The sequence below is a fragment of the Rhinoraja longicauda genome, chromosome 23 (assembly GCF_053455715.1).
Source record: "Rhinoraja longicauda isolate Sanriku21f chromosome 23, sRhiLon1.1, whole genome shotgun sequence".
NCBI lineage: Eukaryota > Metazoa > Chordata > Chondrichthyes > Rajiformes > Arhynchobatidae > Rhinoraja > Rhinoraja longicauda.
In genome coordinates, this window is record NC_135975.1 from 13,587,987 (window position 1) to 13,609,725 (window position 21,739).

At 38.8% G+C, this 21,739-nt stretch overlaps 2 protein-coding genes across 18 annotated transcripts in view; one reads left to right on the forward strand and one right to left on the reverse strand.

The window, feature by feature from the left end:
* The window catches only part of srpk2 (SRSF protein kinase 2), a 115,298-nt gene extending 112,955 nt beyond the window's left edge, over positions 1 to 2,343 (forward strand). For 5 of the 11 annotated variants that reach the window (XM_078419675.1, XM_078419681.1, XM_078419680.1 and 2 more), the window contains one exon: positions 358 to 2,341. In XM_078419675.1, the coding sequence (XP_078275801.1) occupies positions 358 to 542 (185 nt within the window). In that variant the 3' untranslated portion in view covers positions 543 to 2,341. Of the gene's footprint in view, positions 1 to 357 lie in introns of all 11 variants that reach the window. The other 6 variants (XM_078419672.1, XM_078419676.1, XM_078419671.1 and 3 more) reach the window with 3 other exon arrangements.
* Positions 2,344 to 7,645: 5,302 nt separating this feature from the next.
* kmt2e (lysine (K)-specific methyltransferase 2E) overlaps positions 7,646 to 21,739 on the reverse strand; it is a 109,433-nt gene continuing 95,339 nt past the window's right edge. For 2 of the 7 annotated variants that reach the window (XM_078419684.1, XM_078419683.1), the window contains 5 exons: positions 20,665 to 20,969; positions 15,905 to 15,993; positions 12,169 to 12,312; positions 10,685 to 10,785; positions 7,646 to 10,530 (listed from right to left, as the gene is read on the reverse strand). In XM_078419684.1, the coding sequence (XP_078275810.1) occupies positions 8,731 to 10,530; positions 10,685 to 10,785; positions 12,169 to 12,312; positions 15,905 to 15,993; positions 20,665 to 20,969 (2,439 nt within the window). In that variant the 3' untranslated portion in view covers positions 7,646 to 8,730. Of the gene's footprint in view, positions 10,531 to 10,684; positions 10,786 to 11,552; positions 11,618 to 12,168; positions 12,313 to 15,904; positions 15,994 to 20,664; positions 20,970 to 21,739 lie in introns of all 7 variants that reach the window. The other 5 variants (XM_078419688.1, XM_078419687.1, XM_078419690.1 and 2 more) reach the window with 5 other exon arrangements.

Sequence of the window (21,739 nt, forward strand, 5' to 3'; positions counted from 1 at the left end):
TCCTCAACATTCTATGGTCTTAATGGTTGATTAGCCATAAACATATTGCAATAAGTCAGATTTAAATTGACCAGGTAAAACAACTTAAGAACCAAGTTGATTGAGTGCTTATTCACTTCCTTTCAAAGTAGAAGGGAAGCACTCTAGAAAAACTTTATAATTTTCTATCTTTGTTAATAGCAAATAATTTGTACCGAACTCCACCCATTCTGCAATTTTGCTCTAGGTGTTAACTGCCTGCATGTTGTAAGATAAACTGATACGTGTTCATTCTTTCAGGACTTGTTCTTGCCTGAGAATAATTTTTAATGAATGTGTGTCAATTATACTGAACATTTTTTATTATTTTGTGCACAGGAGAACTACGACACATTACAAAACTTAAACCCTGGAGCCTGTTTGACGTACTTATTGAGAAATATGGATGGCCTCATGAAGAAGCTGTGCAGTTCACTGACTTCTTGCTGCCTATGTTAGAAATGGTTCCTGAGAAACGAGCTTCTGCAGCAGAATGCCTCAGACACCCCTGGCTTAGCTCTTAGCAGCATTCACCAACTTTCTTCATAGAGCTGATGATGTTCATCACGGACCCAGCAAAGTGGCAAACTCTCAAACATCAGGGGTATAAATCCAAGCCTCCAATAGCCCATTTTTCACTCGAGTATGGTTAATGTTTGAACTTTTGCTTTTCTGCAGTGTCTTTGGGAAAAGTAGTTTTTGCCTTTAGCACGAGGTAGCTGACTCTGCTAAAAAACACTTAACATGTCTTGATGCTTTGTTTCTAGTATCCCCTGACCATCTCATGTTAAATTTCCTATCTAAAGGTGAAAATAATCTTTTTCATGCATTTGGATATTTTTTGTACTTATTTATGAAAATTGTTTTAGCTGATGAGTATTACTATTGAAAGATAAGTGAGATGCTACTATTATGTAAGGTAAGGACGTAGCCGAGATATTGCAAAGAGCTGTACAATTGTAGCCAATAGAAAAGAAGCATTATTCTTGTAAAATCTGTAGATTTTCCTGTAAAATAGCTTTCCATATAACACAGAAATGGGACTTAACCTATAATATTTTCATGAATGCCGTGCTACGAGAATGCATGTTTTGAAGCTTATTTACTTACAAATGAGGCTGTATAAATTTTACATTTGTTGGCTCAGTTAAATATTGTGTTGCTTGATATTACGTGTTCATTAATGTCTTGTAAGTAATTTTGCAGTCCAGCCAGACCTTCAAAATCACAAAGTCCGATTTTAGTCCTTCAAATGAGACTCAGCTGCAAACCTACATTGTAATCACTGCAATAGTCCCAATTGTCTATCGTTATTTAAGAATTCCATAAGAACATGTCCTTCAAAGTTTTAAATTATTATTTTTGTTTTTATTGTGCTTCAGCATTGTCAGGTATATATATCCATGCAAAAGATTTGTGATCTCCTGTACTAAAGCTGCAAAAGGGAACAAAAAGGAAAACATGATTTTTCTATGTGCAGATTTAATATTTTGTCACAAAAAAAATTATATGTTAAAATGTTTTGCTCTGTCAGTACAGAAATGATACTAATTGATGTGAAAATAAAAGTGAACGTGTCAAAACTTGTTTAAAATAACTTGCTGTATAGCAAACCCTACAGATTTGCATGAAAAGAAAGTTGATCTTGGGTCTGTTTACAGCTTTGCTCTCAGCATCGGACTGGCACAACAAATTGCACTGGTCTTGTAGCTTTTTCAGGGATTAACAATGTAAATAAGGATTTTTTAAAAATCATTCATGGAAGCATTGAATTCTTCAGATGTTTAAGTATTTGAGTTGCTGTGAGTAATGAAAAATTTATTAGATAGCAAATATTGTGGTCAAGTGCAATTCTGGCATGTTATATCTCATCAGTAGTGAGATCTTCTACTTGTCAGGTCCAAGTGTGCACTAACCTCTAAACAGTGAATGATGTAAAAGTGAACTGACTAGATTTATTCCAATTGTCCACTTTAATTATGGTGCCACTATTTCTAAATCTACCAGTTACTGGTTTATCCATCTGCCTTTGCAATAACTAGATTGTGGATAAATAATTCTGGTATTCTAATAGTAGCAATTGTTTGAGGTGCTTGTGACTGTCTAATTAAACTGTTTTGTTTCCACAAGTCGTGTTGCTCATTGGAATGGCAAGATAATTTTACAATATTTAGTTGCAGATAGAATGCTGTATTATTGTGGAATAATATTTAAATGAACAATGTATGCAGATTTGTTGACATTCAAACTATAATGCTTTTATTGGTCTGACTTTAAGCAACTGCCTTATTATCCACCAGGGAAGAAAAACATATTGGAGCAAGTCTTATGCTTTTTTTTAAACTTTCCACTCCCTTCATGTTTCTCCTTTTTTCTTGTCATAAGCATAGGATCTTTGCTAACTCTTTACACTTTGTAATATGGCATTTCTTAGCTATCTGTTCGCGGTTGAGAAAGCAGTCGTTGTTAGGTTCACTCACTGTGGTATGTTGGACATCTTGAAAGAATAAGTTGGAATTTCTTCAGGTATTCTGTTTTATTAATGTTCTTGGTATTCAGGTAGTTTTGATTTCAGGAATGGAGTTTTGTAAGTAGATATGAATTGTGCCCTCAGGATAATGTAAATTTGAGATTGTGCATGACCATTTATTGTTTTACCTCCAGTGTGCCCTAAAGCATGCATTTTAGGACACGTCTGAAGAAGGGTCTCGACCCGAAATGTCACCCATTCCTTCTCTCCCGAGATGCTGCCTGACCTGCTGAGTTACTCCAGCATTTTAGGATATTGATTGAGCTAATTTACCCATGAAACTCTCTGAAATCAGGTTTCAATCCCTCCTAACAACTTGATAATCGTAGCCAGTTATGATTTGTTTAGTTTAGTTTTTGGTTTGAAGATGCAGAGTGGAAACAGGCTTTTCGGCCCACCAAGTCTATACTGATCAACTATCACCCGTACGCCAGTTCTATCCTACACACTGCGGACAATTTACAGGAACCGATTAACCTACAAACCTGGCCGTGTTTGAAATGTGGGAGGAAACCAGAACACCTGGAGAATACCCAGTCGGTTAGAAGGAGAACATATAAACTCCAGACAGACAGCACCCAGTCAGGATCGAACCCGGGTCTCTGGCGCTGCAAGGCAGCAGCACTGCCATTGTACCCTCCAGTCATTTGAAGTGTACCTGTACCTCTCCTCCAGCTTGTGATTGTCCCTATCCATTTCACTCTTATGTTTCTATTTGTAGCCTTATCACCTCAACTTTTATCTTTGCCACATTCTTCTTTATCATCTACATGTTGCTATTGCCAAAACATTAAATCAGTTCTACTTAAATACTGATGATACCTTGCACTGCTTCTGTTAGATGAGCCACAATTTCTTAGTTAAAAATTGTCCTTACCTCTGCCACAGATTATATTCTTGGTTCAAGTTAAAACAGACTGCAGATTTGGTGGTCACTTGATGCAATATTCTACCCACCACCATGCACTTGCCTGCAATTTTATACCGATTTGCCACTGAAACCCACGTTCATATCTTTATCAATTCCAAATTTGATTATTTTAATCTTGCTCTCACTGGCCTCCCACCCTCATTTTATGATGGGAAGCCATTTAAGTAGGATTGAAATGCCTCTATTTAATTCTGCACAAGTCCTTGTTCATCACAGCTTGGTGACCTGGCCTACATTTTGTTCTCCAGCACCTTGCAGTTAAATTCTTAATGTTTAAGAACCTCCAGGGTCCAATCCATCATGCACAAGAACTGCATATGCTAAAAATCTTTTGAAATGCGAGCAGGTTGGGTAACGAGAGGTAAAATGAATGAGAGTTAATGTTTTAGGTAGATGACGGAGCTTTTTCTTTTGCTTAATTTTAGGATAAATAATGCTATATAATCTATATACTAAAACTCTTGGTTTGTTTGTTTTCCTGAACTACAGACAAAACGATACACGATAGCGCGACAATTTTAGGCCCACCTTACTCACGGAAGAGGTTTCATTGAAATCGGTGTTATATTCACATTTTAAAGTTTAAATCTATCTCCTAGGGAGGGAGGGAGGATAAGGGGGATGGAGTGGGGGGGGGGGGGGGTGGAGGGGAGAGTGCTGCACCAATGCAGGAGGTTTGGGTCCAACGGGTCCACTTGGTCTAGTTATTCCACTAAAATTAATTTAACCATGGATGTGCATAATCAAAGTATAATACTTGTGAAATAAAAACCTTTCATCTATGTATATACTGAGCCTTTGGTAAGATAAAGAAATTGAGTGGTCTAGAGGGATATGGGCCAAACGTGGGTAATTGGGACTAGCTTAGATGGGGTATCTTGGTCAGAATGTTGGGCCAATGGCCTCTTTTTGTGCCGAGTGTCACTAAACTTGGTCATACAAAATTCTTACACCAAGTCCTGTACACCCAGCACACCCTTTCCTATTGCTTAGCAACAGCTATGACAAGCAAATTTAGAATTTTCACATTTCTAAGTTTCTCCGTGGTTATGCACCTTCTCGCACATTTCTTTAATCTCAAGTTAGCTAGGATCTTCCATTCCTGGGGCTCTTCAGCATCCCCAAGTGAAAATGCTCCAGAGTGGTTGGACCTTAATCCCTCCATGAACTGTCTCCCTCTTTAACACATCTTAAAACAACTTCCTTGATAAAATATTTGGTTCATCAAATTCCTATGAATCAGAGATATTTGTGAAGTAGCTCATTAAATAAATACTTATTACAACATGGCAGCTCAAAATGGCAAACATTTTTGGATCTGGTATTCTTCTGAAAATTTCTCAAAACTCCACTGCATTTTAGTGAGTGCAATGAATTGATTTAACTATTGTGTTCTCGTAAAAATGGAAAATAGAGGTGGCGAGTTTTCATTTATCAGAACATGATCTACAAAAGGTAAGCAGTCTAAATTAAAGAAGGCGCATGAGGGAAAGAGAAACAGATTAAAAACCAAAAACAGGATGGTGTAAGAACTCAGCAAGTCAAATAACAGCATACGTGGTGGCAAAAGATGCAAGTCAACATTTCAGGTTAAGACCCTGCATCAGGGCTGAGAAGGAAGAACGATTCCAGTATATAGCAGTATGGGGATGGAATTTTGTATGTGTAGGTGAAACCAAATTAGAGGGATTAAGCAGATGGAAGCAGGGGAGGGAGGAAGGAAGGAATGGGACAAAGATGGGGAGAGAATGGGAAAGGTGAATATACACAGAAGAAAACAAGGTGGACAGTGGGAAAACACGGGAGGGGGGGGGGGGTCTGAATTCTCCATGAGGTAAGCTGTGGGGGGCTGAATTCTCCATGAGGTAAACCAATATTCATCCTATCGAGTTTAGATATCCAAGGAAAATAAGAGACGCCATTCTTTCAATTTGTTTGGGCTCAGTAGCAAGGGAGAGTTCTGCAGAACTGTTTTCACTAATGTAGATGCAAGATTGAGCAAAGAATGCAATGGGCACCTGTCTCTCAGAAGGCGTGGTAGATTCCCGGTTGGTGGTGAGGGAAGTGAAGTGAAAGGGTGCCAGTGAGGGGGGTTGAGCACAGCTGCATTTAAAAGACTATTCAAAGTGCAGTATTACAAATAATGAATAATTGGTTTATAGTGAAAGGCCACTTAGCTATTATTTTTTCTTTAAGTAATAGATGGCCAAAGCTGAGGAATAAAAGCAAGTGTAAACCATAAGCAAAATCTTTAATACATTACTCATGACACTTGTGGTAAGAGCATGCTCTGCCAATTAGCATTGTGTGCCCATGTCTCGTTCTTGTTATACTTCTGCAAAGCCTTCATTCATTATTTTGTATGATGTGTTACACACTTGGGAGGATAAATATTACATTCGACCCCAAGGCCTCACCTTTTCATCACTTAAGGTTGTTGTAGACGAATTAATGTCTTACCCAAATTGTGACATTCTGCAACGACAGGCTTAACTGCAAAGGGTTGGTGTTTAGTTTCCATCATGGCTCTTCCCAGCATTTCTGGCCACCATCTCAGCTGCTTCTTGGGCATCTTGACCTCCCAAACCCAGATTCACCTGTTGATACAGTAGACCCTGAAAGCCAATCAGATCCCTAGACTAGAGCAACCATTGCTATTGCCTTGTGGGATGTGTACTGGGAAGAAACAGTTAGTAAATTTAAATCACTTCTGATGTGTTTTTAAGGGTTCAATTTTTTTTGTTAAAGTGGTAAATTTGCGCTATCTCCAGCATATCCACCACACCAAAACGAAACTTACTGCCCTTTGTAAATTAATGCAATAGAACATTACTGTTCTGGGATTTCTCCTGCATCTTTTGGAATATTTCTACGTGTATTAAATTCACCATGCAGCGAATGGGATTTCCCCCCCAGAAACAGTGATACCAGCTGAATTTTTAAAATTGATGATCCACTGTAAAGTAACCAAACTAAAATGGTGAGTTTCCTTTACTTAGTCATATAATATGATATCTTTAAGTGCCTCCGTGCTGGTGTCTCTGAAACACATTGCTGGAAGTTAAATGTAGAAACTGAACTAACGAATACCAACCTTTGTCTGATTTGGAAGCTTTCTGTGAATTCTCTTTTAATATCATGGGGTTCAATTGCCAAGAAGCAATTAATTCGGAATTGAAGCACAGAGAACAGCTGAAGGAACCCAGTGGATCTAGCAACAACTGGACATACATATTGGGTTGAGTGTTCATTTTCCTCCACAGACGCTGCCTGACCTGCTGAGGTCCTCCAATGCTCTTCCTTTCTCCCTGCAAATTCCAGCAGCTCCAGTGAAAAATTGATTCCTTAGTTTGAAGATCTAATCAAAGTACAAGCCATATAAGCAGGATAGAAAGTAAATGGTGTCTTTAAGAAAACAAATGATCAATTTTGGTTGAACTTTCATAAAGCGTACACAAAATCAGTGCATCTTATTTATTTGAAACGCTAGACTTCTTGTGCTTGAAAGTACCTGCAACATACTGCAGAAACTAACAAAAAAAGGTGGAGGATGCCTTTCATTGTTACAAATTTAGCCTGTGCACTTCTTGAAATATCTTTGAAATTAAAGGAGCCAATATTCTTAATATAACCAATAGTCAATTTATACTCTGGAAGGAAAACCCATTGGATGTATTATATATAGTTTTCCCCTTAAATAAAACCAAACAATTTAGATTGCTGGTAAAATTAGAATGAGATAAAACCAAACAATTCCAGATTTAAAATTTCAAATGCATCTTACACTATCCATACACATTTCTTAAATTCTGTTGAACACGCAACAAAAATCAAATTTTTCCTTTGCTCTTTATACTTGGGATATCCAGACTTCAGGACATCATCCACCACCACCTCCATCACCAGGGCCAACATCTCATCACCATCAACCACCATCTGCAACTGGACTGCAGTGTCTACCAAGTCTAAATATTTGAAGTATATTTTAACCTGCTGGTAACACACCAACAAAATGTTCCATATTTACTTAAACTCAGTGTATTCATTGACATCCGAGTTGTTGTGGAAAAAGTGTAAATAAATCTACACTTTTTCCACAACAACTCGGAGGTGGGCACAGCAGTTGAAAAGTATACAAAAATAATTATTGACATCTTGTTCATACAAACCTGTGTCATTTAGCATCTCAACTGACAGCACATTACCTTATTAGAGCAAGGTGTTTCCATTTCTTTCCCTATTCATTTAGGTTCACTACCAATGGCAAGATCAAGAATTAAGAAAATGAATGAAATTCCAAGAAATGCAAGAATAAATATTACTCAAATGCATTTCTGCAATCCTATAACAATGTTAGTACAACATTCTAAGATTGCAGGTTCTTGATGTACAGCAACAAAATCCTAAATCCACATTTATCATTTGTAAAAAATGCAGTTTACTGTGATTTATTAACATGGATTAAAATGCCCAACCAGTGCTGTAATGTGACAGTATTTAAAAAAATTAAAATTCTTATACTGAGCTCACAAAGAACATACACATTTTTGCAAAGGGACTCAAATTTACAACAGTATTCAAAAATGGGACAGAAGCATTGGCAAGTTTTTTTTTACAAAGGAAAAAGTAAATACACAATTATTTACATAACATCTGCAGAAATTGGAAATAATCTATACATTAAATTACTTTTCTACAAATAACCAATAAAGTAAAATAACCACTCTGCAATGTCTCAAAACCAATATTGCATTGTTCTGCTATAGTTTAATAGTATACAAAAAATGTTTTACTACAGAAAGGAAAGGAACAAAAATGTAAATTGCTTGAGTGCCAACACTCCTTAGAAGTGCAGATATATTTAACATACTTGAATAAAAAAATTTATACAAAACATTCAATAAATGCATTTTTAAATGCAACAATAAAATACTAAATTACAATTTTGAGCCATCCTGTGCACTATAATATCAGTAAGGATGGCTGGAATGTCCACTTACAAAATAAAATTTGAAAATGTTTTTCGTCCCACTGGCTTCACAAACATATATATACACAACTCCAACAGGAGTAAAATGTTCTCAAGAATCAAAAACGGTTGTGAAAGACAAACAAAGATAAGCACTGGTTTTAAGTTTATTACAATGTCTAACTTACAAGTCTTAAGAAGTATCTTTAAAAGATACAATACATAAAATATTTACATCTTATTTTACAGAATAATGTTCTAATCGGTTTGCACAGCCCCATTTCAGTGCCATCCTGAGCTGTGAAAATTATTTTGCTGGAAAGATGGTGGCAATTGTGATCTGGGAACAGAAATTTGTGGGGGTAATGCAGGCATCTGTTTAAGTCCTTGACCTGCATGTGGAAGTGATACTACACCAGGGGATGGAGGATGGAATCCTGGGCTTGCAAGTGCCACAATATTATTCGCTCCTTGAGGCTGGTGGTGAGAGCCTTGCCTTGACAGTGAATGGTGAGATCCTGATCCTGCAGGTGGAAGTGGAGATCCTAGATGATGTGTAGGATGGTGGCCCAAAGTTTGATGAGCCCCTGGTGGAAGATGATGTGGTCCTTGAGAAGTTGGATGATGAGATGTTTGTCCAGGAGGAGCATGATGTCCCACCCCATGAACTGGAGCTGGTGGTGGTGGCGGCGGCGGTGGTGGCGGTGGAGGAGGAGGAGGCGGTGCTGCTGAATTAAGTGCAAGTTGATGGGATGTTGTAGTTCCAGATGCTGGTAGACATTGCAGTCCAGTTGCAGATGGTGGTTGATGGTGATGAGATGTTGGCCCTGGTGGTGGAGGTGGTGGTGGATGATGTCCTGAAGTCTGAGCATGTAGTAATTGCCCTTGGGTTGGTGGTACTGGATGGACTGTACTTTTTACATGTGGCAATGTTGGTGGGTGTTGGGCCTGTCCTTGAGGTGGAGGATGGTGTGAACCTGGAAGAAGCGGATGATGTGGTCCTGATCCAGGTGACTGCGACACTGAAGGGAGTGGCTGTGTTGCCGGTGCCGAGGAAGAGTGATGCAGACTGGAATTCGCAGATGGAGGATACTGCACTGTAGATGGTGCATGATGTACAGAAGCAGCTACTGCTGATTGTGATGCAGAACTCTGCAATATGGCAGAATTTGGAGATTGTGGAGGACCTTGGTGCAAAATGGTCCCAGGAGAAGACTGAAGTAAACTAGATCCAGGCAAAGTTTGGGTAGGACTTGGTGCAGGAGAAAATGCTCCTTGCTGGAGAACATTTGTTCTCGACTGACTGAAACTTTGAAAGTTCCCAGAAGGTTGCTGGTTTTGATAGTACGTGGGAGGTGGTGGTGGTGGTGGAGGTGGTGGTGGAGGGGGCGGTGGTGGAGGTGGCACACTGTTGCTTGAATGTTGCTGGCTGAACTGACTCATACTAGGTGGATGACCTGATGATGCTGTAGATGAAGAATAAAACGTTGCACTTGTCTGTTGCTTTTGTGCTAAATTCCCAGGCTGTGTTGCTTGATAGTATACTTGCCCCACAGTGACAGGAGTTAAAAAAGATCCTCGATGTGATGGGGCCTGTGCGGTTCCTATCTGAGGTGACTGTGAATGAATTGTCCTGTAGGATGATCCCAGATGTTGTGTCTGTGACTTTGGTGAATGCAACAGCGTCTGAGGCTGCGGTTGAGAACTTGATGGAAGATAGTTGGACAGTCCAGGCGCATGAGGGGCTGGAGATTTAATAATTTTCTCAGAATGTGATGGAAGCACAGGACACTGAGTTTTCAACGGAAGTTGAGTCGGCTGAGAATTGGATGGTTTTACTGAAATTTGAGATTGCAATGGACATGGATGCTGTGAATAATGTGGATTTCCAGATTGGCTGGTAAAGTTAATTTTTGTTATTGGCTGGGAATCATACTGAAAATTGAGCTTCTGTTGTGCCTCAGGTTTAGATTGATTCAGATTAGAAGTCTCAATTATATTATTTGTATTCTCTACTTGGGAAGTCTTCACCTGCAACTTTCCTTGGCACTGGGATGAAATCGGAGGCGACGACGGACAAGGCTGTTGAGTTAAAGTACAAGATTTTAAAAATCACTCAAACTGAACACAGGAAAAATTTATAATATATTGTCACAGTGTAATAAATTAAAAATGTACAAATATCAGTGTGCCTATTTAAATGAATTACTGAAATAATCCATAACAAGTCAGTTACCTTGTTTAATTTTGTAGGGCTTATATTATGCTTCTGAGAATTCACTGGAGAAGGACATTCCTTTTCAGAAATTTGCTCTGGAATTTCAGCTTCTGAAACTTCTGTGGAAATGTATTAAAGGATTAATATAGGGCAACAAGACAGTATAGAAGAAACACAAATCGTAAACACTAAAATTGCTACTCCAATTATTAAAACAATAGCCATTTCTTCTTTTAGTATCTTAAATATAAATAGCACATTAAATAATGTACAATAAATGAGTTTTGTTGCTCGTCGTCAATGTGCAGTAACTCTGTCCATGTATAGAACCACAATACAATTTTTTTCCAATTAAAGGCAAAACAACTAACATTTGTTAAGCACAACTTGAATAACTCTTCCTGCGCTTTAGCAAAAATGAAACAACTTAAATTTACTAACATTGTGTTTTTAGGTTGCTAGTTATTTATGATAACTTTGGTTTGCACAATCAACAGTAATCCAGCAAATATACTTCTCCAACTTTTATAATCCATGCATATTTGTGAGCCGCAATTACTAGAAATTTTGGCCAGAGCTTTTAAAGGAATACTCTACATTCATAATATACCATTTCAGAATTTTTATTAATTCATTGTTCAAGATATTCATTCAAGATTCCTTCATAATCCAGATCTAGACATTTGCATTGTCTCCCATCAATGAGCTAGAAGAATTGAGGCATGGTATCTCAGTGCTAAGTCTCACAATTCAAACACTCGTCAGAAACATTTAATCTTTCACCCTTTCGGGATCCACAATAAAGCCAAACGAAGATCTTACTGGCTCAGGCTGAATAATGGAGATTGCAATGTTAGACAGATATCCAAATGTTTTGATCAATTACCTTTAGAAGACGGGTAGAAGTTTCACAGTTCTCTTCTTGGAAGTAATACTTGTGTTCAGACACCTCTTCAAGAGGTAAGACAAAAACCAGGGAAAATGCATGATGTTTAACTTGTACATTGCTTGGTGAAATGAGCAGGCTTGAAGGGCAAATAATTCCTTTCCATCCCACATCTTTTCTGTGGCTTTATACGGCTTGTATAGAGCCTTAGTGTGGAGTATTCCTTTAAACATTTACCAGCAGAAATGCACAAACCACCAGACAAATATCTGTTTTACAATTTTCATACACCTAGCTGCCATATCGAAAATGGAAGCAGTAATATAAATTCCAGAATACAAAAAAATGCAAGAACGATGAACCCACACTTTATTTCATATTATACATTTTACTACATGCATTTTACCAAGTACAAAGATCTATAATTTTAAAATAGCCTTACATATCAACAATTTTAAACCCATTTATTCAATGATATTTACATTAAAATTATTAGTACAAGCAATATGGAAACAATAAAGGGAGTTCAGTTTGATATGACATTAGAATATATGGTTAAAAATAATTACATGTCACATAAATGGTGGAATGATTATGGAATGTCTTCACTACTGACCTAGGTTAGATTCACTGGGATGGAAAGCTGGGATCTTCAGTTGGAGACGTGGAATGGGTTTTGAACAATGGGATGAAGGTGGAGTTTGGAGATGAGACTGTGGCCAATGAGTTGATGTTGGGCTATGAGTGGGTGAAATCATTCCTACAGATGGAAGTCCCAACAAAAGAGCATTAGAAACCATAGGCTAAATTTAGTTGAATAATTTGCAAAATCTCTAAATCTACTTTTTATAATTACCAAGATTAAACAAAACCCTTTTTTACATAGACATGAAATTAATTACCACAAAAGATGCCAACTTCTGGGCAACAAAAAAAATTGAGAAGTGCAGGAATAGAAATGTATCCTCTATTGTACTAAATAAATTATTTGACTGTAGTTGAACTTTATTCCATTCATTTCAATGGAAACTAATTGTGCAAGAAAAGTACAGTATTGCATGATCAGTTCAAATGATCAAGGATGAGTTTCAACCCCATCAATTCTCAGCCATCTGAAGAAATGATCCAACAACAGAAATTGGATGGAATACCCCAAACTCCTGACTTCAATACTTTCCTGGTAATTACCTGATGCCAAACCACATCATTTTTGATCCAGCGATGAACATCAAACTAAGGTATCACTAAGGTTGCATATTTCAAATTCCATATTAGTCTCCAGTTTTTGAACCTTATCTCTCAGTTCATGTTTGTACAATCCTCACCTCTGCCGCTTACTTCCAGGCTCAATTACTCTTAACGCACATCTGACCAGCCTTCCTCACTGTAACATAATGTGCTGTACCCCTTACCCTTGATGTCATCCAAATTTCAGAATCCTCACCTTTATTTATTTTGTCTCGCTAACGTTAACTCCTGATTTACACTGGTTCCTGTATAAGCAATAGCTTTATTGTAAAACTGGGTTCATTTGCTTTCAAATCCTTTCATCACAGAAGCCAAGCAACATTTTAATACTCAAAATGTTTACAGTACTTTGGAGAGTACTGTTATATATCTGTTGTGCTGCCGCAAGTAGAATTTCTTTGTTCTGTTTCGGGACATATGACAATAAAACATTGTTGACTCTCTTGAAACCCATCCAATATGATCACGTTTCCCTAACTTTGTAATCTCTGCAGACATACATCCTTCCAAAATATGTTTCTCCAATTCTGGCCTCTTGATCATCCCCAAATTTAGTTGGTCCCCCCGTTCAAGAATTCCATTCTTTAGATTTTACCACTTCTCTTTTCATATTTGACCTCCTTAATACCTGGCCCTCTACCCAGGCTTTTGACTAGCTACTTTAATATCTCATAAGGCATGTCAAATTCTACTTGATGATGTTCCTACCTTAGAACTATTGTTTTGTAATAGTATAATAAACTTGCTTTGCAATTAGACTTTGATAACTTAAATTCTGTCTGGTTAATTCAAAGCTTTCTTAAAAAAGGACATACGTTTTCAATTTCCTCCTTCCCTCCAGCATGATCACATCCTTGATTCACAAAAGGTGCATAGTGAGTGTACCCTCACACAGTGAGTATACCTTAAATCTCTAAAGTTCTTTCTGTTATACCACTCCATCTTACACTTTGTTACATTCAATCGTTCACACCTCTTATGAGAACTTGCATTGTGTAGAGGTCTGAAATTCCTACTGCATGATGGTATTCATTAAACATTTAATTTCAATTTGAAAGCAACTAAAATAAATTCCACCAAAGTTCCAAAACTTATTAAACCAAGCGAGTAATTTCAGCCTGTTTGTTATCCACAACTTTGTTCTTGGTTGATACGTACGTTTACCTCATACTTCCACCTATTATTTCATAAGAATAGAGGAAATAGAGGGAGCAGGTCATTTGATCCCTTGTACCCGTTCTGCATTCAAGGAGATCATGGTTAATCTATCTCAGCACCACTTTACTTCATTCCCTTAATATCTAAAAATCTGCTAACTTGTCTTGAACATAGCCTTCATAGTCAGACTAGATGGAAAATTTCAATGATTATCCACCCTCTCTATGTTGACATTTCTTGCCATCTATGTCCTGAATAGCTGATCCTTTATTTTGAGACTGTGACCCATGAATCCCCATTCTGGAATATTCTGGTGTATTTTCATTACAACCACTCTCTAACCAGTAAATATTTCCCAAGTTTTAGAAACCAGAATAATACACAATATTCCAGGTGTTCTCTCATATGGGTCCTAATAATCCCTGAAAGCCATTGTTACTCTTGCATTATTATTATTTTTTCATATTTCATATTTCAGATACAGCGCGGAAACAGGCCTTTTCGGCCCACCAAGTCCGCACCGCCCAGTGTCCTACACACACTAGGGACAATTTTTTACATATACCCAGTCAATTAACCTACATACGTATTCAATTCCTTAAAGGACAGCATACCATTTGGCTTCCTGCTAGCTTTTTGTACCTGCACATTAACTTTTGTGAAGTGTACACGGAGATGAACAGCAGTGGTTTTCAAACTCTCAACACTTTAAAAATACTTACCCTCTCTATTTCACATATTTCCACAATATATTCCATCTATGTTCTTATCCATTCACTAATATTCCCTGAAGCTCCTCTGAAATTTCTACCCTGCCACCTAGCTGTGTATCATTAAACCTGTATATATATTACATTTAAGAATCTCATCCAATGCCTGTAAACCACCTCTGATTCCCACTTTGGTTAGGTCACATTTGGAGTATTGTGTGCAGTTCTGGTCACCTCATTACAGGAAGGATACGGAGCCTTTGGAGAGTGCAAAAGAGGTTCTCCAGAATGTTGCCTGGATTAGGGAGTTTTTGCTATAAGGAGTGGTTGGATAAGCATATTCTCTGGAGACCAGAGGCTGAAGGGTTATGTGAAACATATTTACAATTATGAGAAGCCTCGAGAGGTAAATTGTCATAGTTTTTTCGCCAGGGTGAAAATGTTATATACTAGAGGGCACAGCTTTAAGGAGAGAGGAAGAACATTTAGAGGAGATTCACGAGGCAAGTTGTCTGTTTACACAGAGTGCAGTAGGTGCCTGGAACACGCTGTCATGGGAGGATTTTGGAAACTCAGTGTCCCTACTATCTCCAAAACCATTTATTTCAAAACTTTGGATGCAGGTCATCTAGTCCTAGATATTTAAGAATTTTCAATCCAAATCTTACTCCAATGCTTTTTTTAGCTATTGCTAATTTCCTGCAGCTCCTTCACTTTAGACCTGTTGTTTGTCACCTTTACTGGGAAGTTTACTGTCTTCTTCCATGAAGCGACATGAAATATTGGTTTCTTTGCCATTTCTATATATGTCAATGTCATTTTACCTATCTCAGTGTGTACTGGACATACAATAGCTTTTCCTAGTGTTTTACGTATATTTTTTACATATAGCACATTTGCCGTCTGTACTATTTCTTGCTATATCACACTTGCTTTCACTCTCTTTTCTTACCTAGGCTTGGTCCACCAAATTCTGAAATGTTCCAATTTCACTGGAAACGTACAATTTTTAAAACTTGATTTACTGCCACCTTTATTTTTTTCTATTATCTCCATAAATGTATGAACAGCTTTATTCAGTTTAGTAAACATACTGTCAGTTTAGTGAACAGCAAATTGCTATGTTGATTTGACAGACCTTTAACAAGAGAAAGCATTAACACATCCCAGAGAGATTCTGCAGCGGCATGATCTTTGTAAGTGTGTAAAGCAATTGAAAATATTCATAACACTTACCACCTTCTTTTTCTTTTCTGTGATCACTCAAAAGCAGAGCTCTCTGGTAACTTCTTTCTCTTACTTTCTCAACTGAGGTTGATGCAGTCCTAAAAGAAAATATATATAGCATCAATCCATTTGTACCTTGAAACATTTCAAAAGCTTTAAAAGATATATTTACAGCTGACTAAACAATATTTGCCACATATTCAGAAAGAACAATTTTTGTCTTCCAAAAATTCAGAAGATTTCCATCTCTGGATAAGAATAAAGACGTAGATTATTTTCTAAATAGAGTGAGAATCCAGAAATCGGAGGTGCAAAGGGACTTGGGAGTGTTGATGCAGGACTCCCAAAAATTTGCACGTCGAATCGGTAGTAAGGAAGGCAAATTCAATGCTATCATTTATATCAAGAGGACTGAAATACAAAAACAGAGATGTAATGCTGAGGCTCTATAAGGCATTGGTCAGGCCGCATTTGGAGTACTGTAAGCAAATGTGGGACCCATATCAGAGAAAAGATGTGCTGGCTCTGTCGAGGGCCCAGAGGGGGTGGTTTCAAGAATGATTCCAGGAATGAGTAGGTTAGCATATGATGAACGCTTGACAGCCCTGGATCTTTACTCGCTGGAGATTAGAAGGTTGAGGGGGAACCTCATTGAAACTTACAGAATAATAAAAGGCATAGATCCGGGGTGTCAAACTACCGGCCCCTGGGCCGTCCAATCCGGCCCGCAAAGGGGTCCAATCTGGCCCGCGGGATGATTTGGGGGGAAAAAAGTATATTCGCGACCATTTATTATGTATCTGTACGGCAGCCGCTCTCTCTCGCTGCTCTCCCTCCCGGGACAGGCTATGTGGTGATGTGGGCAGGAAGTGGCTGGCACCGGGGAAGGTGGGAAGTCTCAGCATTGTTGTGGACACCGGAAAGTGCCTGGGCTGCCGCCACAATGTATCTGAGACCCAGGTGAGTGCGTGGATAGGTGCTGGTGGTAAGTCCCCGCACTGTGAATGGGGCCCGCAGCAAGCGATCCAAAATCTGAACTGCTCTCCAGGGTGGGGGCTCTGGGTTTGGTTAAGGTTAGGTGGGATGTGAAGACGTACTGGTAGTTATCTGGGAAGGAATAGGGAAGATAATGGAGAAAGTGGTGGTAAAGGAAGGGGAAGGGGAGCAGATGAGGGAAGGGAGGGTTTTTAGGGATTAGAAAGGGAAGAGAGGATGTCGAGGGAGGGGAGTGGGGGAGAAGGTAGTAAAGAAAGGAAGTAGGGAGGGGGTAAGGAAGGGAGCAGATGAGAGAAGGTATGGTGTTTAGGGATGAGGGAAGGGAGGGGATTTAGGGACGAAGTAAGGGAGGGGAGTGGGGGAGTAGTTGGAAGGAAGTGGAAAGAAGGGATAGGGAGAGGGCAGGCGAGGGAGGTGAGGGTAGAGAACGACATGAGAGGTGAGGGGAGAGGATGTGAGGGGAAGGTAGAAAGACATGAGAAGGATGGGGAGCGAGGCCTTCAGGTGAGATGATGGACAGACCATCTTTCACCATGCCAGGTAGCTGCTGTTCACCATCCAGCCAGCCCATTGTAGGCAAAACATAAACACTGCAGACTATAAGACAGGGGAACAGAATTATGCCATTTAACCCATCAAGTCCACTTTGTCATTCAACCATGGCTGATCTATTTTCTCTCTCAACCACATTCTATTGCCTTCTTTCTCCCTGTAACCTAATCAAGACCTATCAATCTCTGCCTCAAAAATACCCAATGTCTTGGCCTCCACCGCTGTCCGTATCAATGAATTCCACAGATTCACCACCCATTCCTCCTCATCTCCATTTTGAATATATGACCTTTTATTCTGATGCTGTAACCTCTGGTCCTATACTCTCCTATTATTGGAAACATTATTTCATCTAGGGCCTCGATACCAAGCATAAAAGTACTGCTTGCTAGGCAATCTTCTTCATAAGAAACAAAATTGGTAAAGTAAAACACCTTGTAGTTATAGCAGAGACTGAGTGAGACAGGTTGAAAAAACAAAGGCAATGAAAGCTGTGGGACCACGCGCGTGCACAACTGATCCGCCCCACATGAAGTCGCATTTTGCCCATTCCGGCCTGTGACCTAAAATGAGTTTGACAGGATGTTTCCACTGGTGGCAGAGTCTCGGACCAGAGGTCATAGCATCAGAATTAAAGGGCCCTCTTTTAGAAAGGCGAGGAGGAATTTCTTTAGTCAGAGGGTAGTTAATCTGTGAAACACATTGCCACAGAGGGCTGTGGAGGCCAAGTCAGTGGATATTTTTATGGCAGAGATAGACAATATCGTAATTAGAAAGGGTCAAGGGGAGAAGGCAGGAAAATGGGGATTAGGAGGCAGAGATCAGCCATGGTTGAATGGCAGAGTAGACTCGATGTGCCAAATGTTCCTAATTCTACTCCTATAACGTGAACTTGTGATAAGGAAAGTGATTTCAATCCACCATACTTTTCCAGAGGCCATTTTTACCTTTTGCTGCTTGCCACTCCTGGCCTTGTTATCTATTTATAAACATCTTCCACCCATTTACAAAAAGCTAAAATATATTTAAATATATATTTAAATATTTAACAGGGTTATACCTTTCAGTACATTTTTCTGTACTTTCCTTCCACAAACTAGACCAATTTCCTTTAAAAGGCTTTACGTTTCGCTCATCTGACACAATTTTGCCTCCTTTTTTTTTGTCACTTTCCCCACCTATCTGCCAATCACCCCCCCCCCCCCCCACCTGTGTCCATCTATCACTTGCCTGGATTTGTCCCCCCACCCCCCTCCCTTTTCCATCTTTCATCCCCCTATTCCAATCAGGCTGAAGAAATATCCCGGCCTGACTCGTTATCTGGTAATTCCCTGCATAGATGCTGCCTGACCCGCTGAGTTCCTCCAGCACATTTTATTTTTATCCTTATTTCAAATGTAATAATCCTAGAATTAAAATAATACCCACTTTAAGCCAAAGCTATTTTGTCTGGACCCAACCTTGTGCCAGGCTTTTATTATTGTTCTGAGGGGTGAATGTCATGAAATAATCCAAATTTCTATCTTGTTGGTTACACTGAATGATCATGAAATCTAAACATTTTTAATCATCACTTTAGTGGCAATATTAGCATTAAACAACCCAAACATTGTGTTTGGTTATCTTGGCATGGATAATGATTGATTAACTGGCAGAAAATAGAACTGGGATAACTGAATCATTTTTCGATTGTTGATCAGTATCTCTCGGGTTTCAGAAGGATCAGTGTTGGGCTCTTACCTATTTATTATCAATATTAATGCAGAGGATGAAGGAATTGAAGTTGAAAGACGGAATATGTGGAAAACTGTGAGATTATTCACTTTGGAAGGAAAAATGAAAGAAATTACTAATTATTTAAATCAGGTCAGATTATAAAATAATGCAGCACAAAGGGATCTGGAGAAGCTAGTACATGGAACAAAGGGCTCGCATGTAGGTACAGTGGGAAGATTAATGGCATGTTGGTCAAGGAGTACAAAGAAGTTTGATGCAAATTTACAAAGCACTGATGTAAAAACACAGTGTATGGCCTAATGTTTTGGTCTCCATATGTCATGGAAGCATGTGCTTGCAACTGTAGACTACAAACAAGGTACTCTATGTTGTAGCCTCGGGTATCTCTATGTTGATTTCCTGGGAAGGATATACAAAAAGAGGCTGAGCCGATTCTCACTGGAAATTTAGAAGAATAAGAAGTCTTATTGAAAAATAAAAGATTCTGAGGACATTTGTCAAGGATGATACCAAGAGGATTTTCCCTATTGGGCGGATTTTGTACTCGGGGACATAATTTGAGAACATTAATTTACGATGGAACGGAGGACGAATTTCTCCTCCCAAAGGAACACTCTACATGACGGCTGTGGCGATGATGTATTTGAATATTATATATATATATCACAAATTTTATACATAAAGCACAAATGTTCAAGACTTTTAGCCATGAGGGTTATGGAGAAAGTCGGAAAGAGACGTTAAAGCCAAGAATGGCTTTGAATGAGTAGTTGCAAAGATTGAATGCTTCAAGGCCAAGGTTTATAAGCAGATACAAGAAATTTTCTATCAATGTATAATGAAGCAGGGAGCTCAATCACGTTGGTGAGGTCAAAGATAATAGGTCGATGATGAAAAAAAGGAACATGAGTTTTCATCACTCAACTGGAAGTTATCAGCCAAGTGCTTGTTGAGTGATGTAAACTGTGCCTGTTTATCATCGTCTATTTATTATTTATATCCTCACCCACATCAATAAACTCCCTGCTTCATTATACATTGTTTTTTAAATGTGTATATCTGCTTATAAACCATGGTCTGGAAACTTCCTATCTTTTCAACCACTCAGTCGAAGTCCAGTTCGCTTTGGTGCTTCCTTCATTTCACTCCACTGCTGGCGAAAACATTTACATCTGGCATGCCTCTACATTCAGAAATTCCTTTTTCATAAATGTGCTATATGCATGCAAGTTCTAACTGCAAACAGCAGCAAAACTTGTACTCACAAAATTTTCTAATGTGGTATTTCCATTTGAAATTATTTGATTAATGATACTCAAATACTCATTCAAATATTCATTCTTTTTTTTGGTGTCATTTTTTTGATTCTAAGTTAAAAATGCTGTATGCAGACCTATACTTAAAATGTTTCATTTCTATTAATGTATTCCACCACATCCCTTCACCCACCCACTTTGATGTGCAAAAATATTGTATGAACATACCATCGGACATCTGCATCATCAATTTTCTTTTCTGTTGGAGGCGTTTGTTTTGTTGGAGACTTGTTGCCTGTTTCAATGGGACTGACAGACTCCACCGTACCAAGCAAAGTTGATGGATGACTAGGAATACATTCCCACTGCTCTCCACAAGCTTTTACACTGCTGCTATTGTCATTGCTATTGGGTACACTATTACCACAACAACCACCACTATGTGGTGACGTTGCAACTGGAGAGAAGCTTTCTGATTTGGAACCACTTTGTCTTGCTTCCCTCTGTCTTTTGCGATACTCCAGTAGAGAGACCTGGAAAAAGAAAGCAACCTGTAAATAATAGCAACTACTACCATTTACATTTCAACCTTCATGTTTTGCCACATGTGAACTGCACTTCATTTCATGGATGTCACCCAAAACAAAGCATTTAAGCATTTTCAGTTTTTATTTCAACCTATTTTACAATGTTTCCTTATGATGCAGATGGTGGTCATATGACTCATCAAACTTACTCTGCTCTAGAAATAATTACATAAATTTCCTTCATTTACTTCCCTGTAACAGGGTTCGTACACTTGGAACAGCAAAAAATTCAAGGACTTTAAGGACTTAAGGCCCAAAAATCCCATTTTCAAGGACCAAATTCCAGCAAACATTGATGGGTTTTTTCCAGTTTTTCTCCATATAGGTAAGAAAATACTGTTTTCAAAACTGTTATTTTGGTGTATATATGGGCTAATTAGTAAAAATTACGATGATTTTGTAGGTTTTTTTTTTGCTTTATGCGGAGAGTTCCCCTCAACTCTCCCCGACTCTTTAACTTGTCCCGGAGCCGTGGAACCGTGGCTGCGGGGACTGGAGGCAGATGCTGCCGGCAAAGGTTCACCGGAGAGCGGATCGCCACCGACCCAGAGCCGGGACAAGGAGAGAGATCGCAGCGCACCCTCGCAAACAACAGACCCAAGGAAACCTCCCTCCTCGCCGCCACCACCGTCGCTCACCCCGGGGATGCGGGGCCTCTGAACAACAACTACAACACTTGTGTTTATTCTTATTTCGCTGGGCTAGAGGGAGACGGG